This window comes from Takifugu rubripes, chromosome 9 (genome assembly GCF_901000725.2).
Source record: "Takifugu rubripes chromosome 9, fTakRub1.2, whole genome shotgun sequence".
Taxonomy (NCBI): Eukaryota; Metazoa; Chordata; class Actinopteri; order Tetraodontiformes; family Tetraodontidae; genus Takifugu; species Takifugu rubripes.
Window position 1 is genome coordinate 71,776 of NC_042293.1, and position 8,064 is coordinate 79,839.

The 8,064-nt window shown below is 50.1% G+C and overlaps 1 protein-coding gene across 1 annotated transcript; it reads left to right on the plus strand.

The window, feature by feature from the left end:
* The first annotated feature begins 953 nt into the window (after positions 1-953).
* On the plus strand, positions 954-7,813 carry LOC101069926 (paired box protein Pax-6-like). Its single transcript, XM_011616867.2, has 11 exons — positions 954-1,065; positions 2,676-2,729; positions 3,667-3,797; positions 3,901-4,116; positions 4,495-4,666; positions 5,841-5,990; positions 6,097-6,179; positions 6,433-6,583; positions 6,785-6,894; positions 6,969-7,110; positions 7,209-7,813. The coding sequence occupies exons 1-11, from the start codon at positions 1,053-1,055 to the stop codon at positions 7,292-7,294; spliced, it is 1,308 nt and encodes a 435-aa protein (XP_011615169.2). The 5' UTR covers positions 954-1,052; the 3' UTR covers positions 7,295-7,813.
* The last annotated feature ends 251 nt before the right edge of the window (positions 7,814-8,064 follow it).

An 8,064-nucleotide genomic window follows, 5' to 3' on the forward strand; every position in this document is an offset into this window, starting at 1 on the left:
TGGGGGGGGGAGGGGCTACAACTTCTCACCATTACATGGTCAACACACAGACCTTTGTGTGTGTGTGTGTGTGTGTGTTCTCAGACAACCAGACAAACCTGCACAGGTGACTGGCTGACCTAAGCAGACGACCCACTCAAAAAGGGTCCAGGTAAAACACCTGTAATAAAGTTACGGCCCTGCTGGGGCCACCCTGAACCCACCCCCCATCCTTAACCCCAACCCCAACCTTAGCTCAGTAGATCTGGGCTTGGACTCCTCTTTTGGGTGGTGTTTGGTTTTCCAGCAGGGGGCGCAGAGGAGCCCATGGCCAACAGCTGGTCCATCAGGCCACCTATTAAAGGAGGGAGCGCCTGCCTCCCAGGGTTGGGGGGTTTGGGCTCTTGTTTTGGTGCCCCCCCTGCTCCTTTGAGGTCTCCTGCTGGACCTGTGAACGTGCAGAACCCGGCTCCTGTGTTGGATCCACGCTGGAGCTCCCGGAAGGTTGATAAATAAAACCTCTTTTGGACTTTTTATCACTGCGTTCTGGCCTGTAAAAACCCAAAGTAACAGGTTGCTCCTTAAAAATGTTGGACCGACCGTCAGCACAGAGCCGGAATTCCAAATCTGCATCATGTGACCGGAGATAATCTGTACACAAGGATTCTACGACCTTCATTGGCTCACAGATGTGCTGCACCTGCACCAGGGACACACCTCTACCCCGACCTCCTGACCCCAACTAACCTGAACCCCTAAACACACCTTCAAACCGGTGAGGACCAGGATAAACGTCCTCACTGAGAGTGAGATTTGGATGTACAATCTCTCTCTCTCTCGCTCTCTCTCTCTCTCTCTCTCTCTCTCTCTCTCGCTCTCTCTCTCTCGCTCTCTCTCTCGCTGATACCCCCCATCTCGGACCTCCCACTCCCCCGCTCCCTCCCTCTTCCTCAGAGGAGCACCTCCGTCTCTCTGCACTTGTCTCCTCAGTGAAGGAGAAACTAATTGAAGGACAGAAAAGAAGAAAAGAGCTGTTGGGAAACTGAAGGAGGAAAACTTTACTTCTCTTCAACATGCCGCTGAAAGGTAAAGTCTCTCCTTCTCCCTCTCTCACCCCTCTCTCATTAGTTCAATACTAATTAAAAAGTTAAGAAAGAAAGAAAGAAAGAAAGAGGGGTGTTTTACAGGCACGGATGAAGGATGATTATGGGATGGATGTTGTTAAATTGTTCTGACAAACATGTTAAATTACAAAAATATCTGGAGTTTTCAATATTACTGAGAAACATTTTTAAATGACAAACTGTTTTTTTTATAGGTTAAATCTAAATCAGATAATTTCATGATAAATTAAATTTAAAACCCTTTAACCGCTAATTCTATGACAGTTTTCTAAGCAATAACAAAACAATATAAACAATTATTATATTTCTACAAATGAAATTGATAGATTTTCATATATTTTAAAAAAAATACGTTTTGACATATTTTAAAATTCTATCAATTAATAAAACAACATTTAAAGTTAGAATAATAAACCGTGGCAACAACAATAATTATTGTTGTTATTATTGTCATAGCAATTATTATTGTCGTTGACTATTTTTATGTCACAGTTTTTTGTCATATTTTAAAAGTAGAGTGAATTTCCAAAATCTTGACATTATTGCCCGAATAATTTATTATATCTTTGTTGTTTAATTGTCTTATTTGATTATTTATCAAAAATCGGCTTTATGTGTTTAAGAATCGAATGTAAAGGTGTCTTAATTAAAGGTGTAATTGAGGCAAAAATAATGACGGTCTTAATTAAACCACAGCTAATTATAGCGCGATCTTAAACAGGTCAGATCCTCGGCATGAAGTCGCTTCTTCTTTAATTTTCTCTCTGGAGATTCCTGAAAAAAATCCTGATAAAAGCAAAATCCTGCAAATGTTCTTAAATAATAAGACAACCAGCTTTCCTGGTAGAATCGATTAACAATACGGATTATTGTCCGACAACTGTGTGTATATAAAAACACAATATTGATTAAAAAAAGGAAATAAAATGATACATTCTGAAACTAAACAATATAAATAAACAGTGCTGGAGCTTTATTATCATTATTATCACGCGCGCGCGCGCACACACACAGTAGTTATATGTGTATGTACAGTATATTATATGTATATTATATGTATATTATATGTATTGTAGTTATGTGCGTGTGTGTGTGTTGAACGACACGTCGTCAGCAGCTCACGCGCCAGAAACTCCCGCCTTTTTATCTCCTTTCACCGGTCCCTGCGCGTGCGTGCGCCGGAGTGCGCCCATTAAAAAAGTTTTTAGATTAAAACGCATCTTAGTCCAATATTTATTAGTCTGGTCCGCTTAATGACGTCATCCCTTTTAATTTGACAAGGGTGCTATTTTAGATTTTATTTTCGATTTAATTCTGATCTCCGGAATCAAACTTAATAATTTATTAATTAGGTTTCAAACCTTGTATTGTATTTCATTACCGTATTCTCAGTATTATAAGCCGTAGTAATACCGTAATATTGTTGTACTCATTCATATCCGAATTATCCGAAATAATTCGAATCATTGATGAAAAGAACTCAGGTGTCTTTCCCTGTCGCAGCAGGTGTGTTCCTTGGTTGTGCACGCACCTGTGTCACGCAGGGGCCGTGAACGTGTGATTTGTGTGCAGATTTCAGAAGTCAGCCGAGCTGGGAGTCCGGAGTCACGTCCATCATGCAGAACAGTGAGTGTTCCTCTCCTCATTTACGCGTCTGATCGTTTAAGGAAGAACAAAGAGGGTCAATCAAAGCTCATCACATCAAAGGCACCCACAAGCAGCAGGTGCTAACAGGAAGTGACTCTGTGTTCTGGATAAGTTCAACATTAATTGTTTAATGTTTTACGATCTCCTGAGCCGTCGGCGCGTCCTGAGGCTCAAATCGTTTCACTTCGTTCACGATCATAAATCAGTCAGGTGGATCACAGGAAGTGACGTAGCGATTTATAAGCAGGCCAAACGGCTCCAAACACGCACAGGTGTAAAACACAAGGTGGCTCCCAGTTGGTGGAATAGAACAAATAACCCGTTTGTTCCTTTTTTTAAAAAAGAAATTAAAAAATACAATCAAAATTAGATTTTAATTTTAAAAAGAATCAAAGAAAAACCCCAAATTCTCCCGACCATCAGATAAAACCCCCTAAATCCTGGATTCAACAGTTCTGATGTGGCGATAATCCTGATCACATCTGATCAAAATAGCTTCATGACAGAGAGTGTGTGTGAGTGTGTGTGTGTGTGTGTGTGTGTGTGTGTGTGTGTGTGTGTGTGTGTGTGTGTGTGTGTGTGTGTTGGGGGGGGGGGATTTATGAACGTCCCGCTGAGAGGTTCACAAATCTGTAGAATGCTTGTGTCCCCGTGGAGCCATTAGGAGACAATAGACGATTGATTTGGGCCAAATCCCGACTTAACCTGCAGCAGGTGTTGATCAGCTGATCCACCATCAGAGGCCTGAGACAGGAGTGGTCATGTGATTCCTCCAATCAATCAATCAATCCATTAATCAATCCATCCACCCATCAATTGAAAGCAACCAGGATTCCCTCCAGCTTTTCTGTCTCTGTTGTTTGAGCTTCATTCTTGATGATTGTGTGTGTGTGTGTGTGTGTGTGTGTGTGTGTAGCTCACAGTGGTGTAAACCAGCTGGGAGGTGTGTTTGTCAACGGGAGACCTTTGCCCGACTCCACCAGGCAGAAGATCGTGGAGCTGGCTCACAGCGGCGCGCGACCATGTGACATCTCCAGGATTTTACAGGTGGAACCTTCTTTGTACGTGGCGCTAACACGCTAGCAGGGAACTAGCGTTGACGCCACACTGCGGTCACGAGCACTGTCATGAGAGTCACCTGTGTCTGCAGGTGTCCAATGGCTGCGTGAGTAAGATCCTGGGCCGGTACTACGAGACCGGCTCCATACGGCCTCGGGCCATCGGCGGGAGCAAACCCCGGGTGGCCACGCCGGACGTGGTCGGGAAAATCGCTCAGTACAAGAAAGAGTGTCCGTCCATTTTCGCCTGGGAGATCAGAGATCGGCTGCTGACGGAGGGCGTCTGCACCAACGACAACATCCCCAGTGTAACCTTCTTTTCTTTAAGCCATCACGACACAGTAGCGCGTTAGCCTAGGGTTAGCCTCAGGGTTAGCCTAAGGTTAGCCTCAGGGTTAGCCTAAGGTTAGCCTAAGGTTAGCCTCAGGGTTAGCCTCAGGGTTAGCCTCAGGGTTAGCCTAAGGTTAGCCTCAGGGTTAGCCTCAGGGTTAGCCTCAGGGTTAGCCTAGGGTTAGCCTAAGGTTAGCCTCAGGGTTAGCCTCAGGGTTAGCCTTCCTTATAAACTGGACCCCGGAACCGTAGACATTAGCATTGACAGTGACTCGGTATAGATGTAAGGCGCCCCCTAAAGGCCGCCGCCGCTGATACAGACATGGAGGTCAAAGGTCGCTCGTGTCTCCCTGCAGGTTTCATCCATTAATCGGGTTCTGAGGAATCTGGCCAGTGACAAGCAGCAGCTGGGAACGCTGGGAACGCTGGGAACGGAGGGGATGTTTGACAAACTGAAGGTGCTCAGTGGTCCCACAGGCTGGGGAGGACGTTCAGGCTGGTACGCCGGGGCTACGCTAACCGCCAGCGGTGAGTTACTGCTAACGATTGACGTTTAGCTGGGTCCAAGCGGTTCCTGACGTCACGGACACGTTCCCAGACCTCCTCCGGCCCAAACCTTTTATCCGACACAGCCGGTTCAAGACCGACAGACTTATTATGAATGTATCGATATTTTATATTGCTGTTACGCAATCACAGCGGATCTGTGATCAGTTTATTTAGGATCAAGTCTGTAAAAATGCTGCATGCGTGCACGTGTGCGTGCACGTGCGTGCGCATCTGCTCTCATTTGTGTCTCCTTCCGCCTGACTGGCGGCGACACCGAGGCTTCTCTCGGGCTCTCCGGGTGTGTCTGCTGGGGATAATGAATAATTAGGCTCGCACCACAAACGCGATGAGTTCCACGGGGGAGCAGGAGTCAAGCTCCCATCTGCTCGCGCCTCACGCGCCGGCCGTCTCCACGCCGCACGCCGCTGCACCGCCGTCGTTCCACGGGAGCGACTCCATTTACCTGCTTTATCCCCAACACGTCCCTCACCTGCCCGACCCCACGTTAGGCCTTCATAAACTACAGCAAACACCAGTCACCTGGAGGGGGGACGGGGGTGGACGGGGGTGGACGGGGGTGGACCAGGGTGGGCGGGGGTGGACGGGGGTGGACCTGGGTGGGCGGGGGTGGACGGGGTGGACGGGGTGGACGGGGGTGGACCAGGGTGGGCGGGGGTGGACGGGGTGGACGGGGTGGACGGGGTGGACGGGGGTGGACCAGGGTGGGCGGGGGTGGACGGGGTGGACGGGGTGGACGGGGGTGGACCTGGGTGGGCGGGGGTGGACGGGGTGGACGGGGTGGACGGGGGTGGACCAGGGTGGGCGGGGGTGGACGGGGTGGACGGGGTGGACGGGGTGGACGGGGGTGGACCAGGGTGGGCGGGGGTGGACGGGGTGGACGGGGTGGACGGGGGTGGACCAGGGTGGGCGGGGGTGGACCAGGGTGGGCGGGGGTGGACGGGGTGGACGGGGTGGACCGAGGCTCGCTGAAGAACATCTGAGCTGCGTCTGGTCCAGCCCAGCACCAGCTCCCATTCTGTCACGTGGAGGTTGGCAGAAGAAGCGCCGACGAAATGAGGCGCGACTTAAAACTGCTGCACGAGCTGCTCGCCGCCACGGGCGCCAGGTTCTGAGCTTCTGCTCTTTGGTTCAGAGTGTCCACAGTCAGAAGGGGAGAACAACGGATCCGCGGGGTCTCCTGGCGAGGACTCCGAGGAGACGCAGATGAGGCTTCAGCTGAAGAGGAAGCTGCAGAGGAACCGGACCTCCTTCACGCAGGACCAGATCGAAGCGCTGGAGAAAGGTCAGTGTTTAGGAGCCCCGTCAGGAGGTGTTGGCGCCATCGCGCGCTCACGTCAACGCGACGCCACGTTTTGGGTTTTCCACCGTCTTCTACGCTTCTCTTTCAGAATTTGAAAGGACTCACTATCCAGATGTTTTTGCCCGAGAGCGCCTCGCCAACAAAATCGACCTCCCCGAGGCGAGAATACAGGTGAGAAGACGCTTCCACGTCTTAGCTGATGCCTTCAGGAGAACCTGCAGGTGTCCAAACGGCCCAGGGACCTTCTCAGTGAACATCTAGGTTCCTGTGGGGGTCCAAAGGCGCCTTCGGCTTCTCCGGTTCACCGTTTAAACTGGCTCAAAGTGGCGGCAGTGCTAGCGTTGCTATGGGAGACGTTTTTGTGTCTGCACGACGTCGAATCGCTGCGCAAACTTTAACGACGCGTTCCTGCGTGATGTGACAGGTTTGGTTCTCCAACAGAAGAGCAAAGTGGAGGAGGGAAGAGAAGCTGAGAAATCAGCGTCGCCAAGGCTCCAACCCGTCCAGCCACATTCCCATCAGCAGCAGCTTTAGCTGCAGCATTTACCAGCCGCTACCACAAACCACCACTGCAGGTATTCCCAGCGTTCCCAACAGTAGGAGTGGCTCCTGGTCCTTCCTGTGACATTATCTGAGGAGGTCTTTGGGTCCCCTCGACCAACCCAAACACCAGGCGATGTCACAACAGGCCCGGGTCACAATAGAACCGGGACGCCTTGACAGGCTGTCCGCTGGACGTCCCCTGTGTCTTCACTGTGGTTCTTGTACCTGTCCAGTGTCGCTGTCCTCAGGATCCATGCTGGGACGCTCCGACTCGGTTCTGGCCCACAGCTACAGCCTGCCCGCCATGCCCAGCTTCAGTATGAGCGCCAGTTTGCCCGTCCAGGTAAGACGGTCTCTCGGCCTCCACCTGACGTCAGAGGTATCGGCTGCTCGTTTAAAGTGCTGTCGCCTCCCCAGACTCCCAGCCAGTCCTCGTACTCCTGCATGCTGCCCGCCAGCCCCGCCGTGAATGGGAGGAGCTGTGAGACGTACACCCCGCCGCACATGCAGCCACACCTCAACGGCCAGCCGATGGTGTCCTCCGCTGCGTCTTCAACAGGTAAGAGGCGTTCTTTTTAAAGGTGTGTGTTCGTGTCCCCACACCCTCGTTAGTAGTAATGATCATTAGCTCCATGTCTTCTGCCTCACCGTTACCAGGTCTGATTTCCCCTGGCGTGTCAGTTCCGGTCCAAGTTCCAGGCAGCGAGGCCGACCTGTCGCAGTACTGGCCACGCCTCCAGTGATGTCGGCCCTGGCACAGGACAGGCCACGCCCCCAGCGATGTCACTTCCCCCGCTGGCACGGCCCTCGCAGTGGAGCCGTTGGAGAAAAAAAAGCCTCATTAGCGACTGTGAACAAACTCTGAAACCAAATCCGACATATCGGAATTCCAGGCTGCTGGACCGTCCTTGGAACGGTTACCTCCAGATTTCTATCATGTCGGTGTTTTTATTGGCCAAATCATCAAAGGGAACACTTGAAAACTTGCTCCATCAGCACTTTCCTGACTCCTGGAACGCTGATCGGCTCTCAGAATGTGAATTTTGGTGACATGTTGTTATAGTAAAAATCTTGAATGTCATTTTAAACAGTGTCTTTGGGTGTGTGAGTGTGTGTGTGTGTGAGTGTGTGTGTTGGGGGGCAGTTTGTTGACTCCAAAGCTCCTATATCTGTACGATGATAATAAAACCACTGTTGACACTCCAGAAGCTACACTCTGCTAGCTTATGAAGCATGACATGTTCAATATTTGTTCAGCTCAATGATCTTTCTGTAATAAAGTTGTATAAAACAATAAATGATGCTGTTGTTTCTTCAACACTGAAATATCAGCTCAGTAATAACGGTAGTTAGCCCGTCAGGCTACGGCTAATATTACTCTGTGATAGGAGGGAACGCTCCCGCGTGAGACGAGGGCAGAGGCCAAAGGCATCAGCTCGTATTTAAGGGGGACACAAATTATAGTTTTATGGTTCTTAACAAAAGTCTAAATTTAAACTCCGGCCTAGAGGGA

What these genes read in the sequence shown, in the direction of transcription:
- LOC101069926 (XM_011616867.2), top strand. An exon ending in ACATCTCCAGGATTTTACAG is followed by an intron (nt 3,798 to 3,900) that starts GTGGAACCTTCT and finishes CTGTGTCTGCAG; the next exon opens with GTGTCCAATGGCTGCGTGAG. An exon ending in CTCCGCTGCGTCTTCAACAG is followed by an intron (nt 7,111 to 7,208) that starts GTAAGAGGCGTT and finishes CACCGTTACCAG; the next exon opens with GTCTGATTTCCCCTGGCGTG.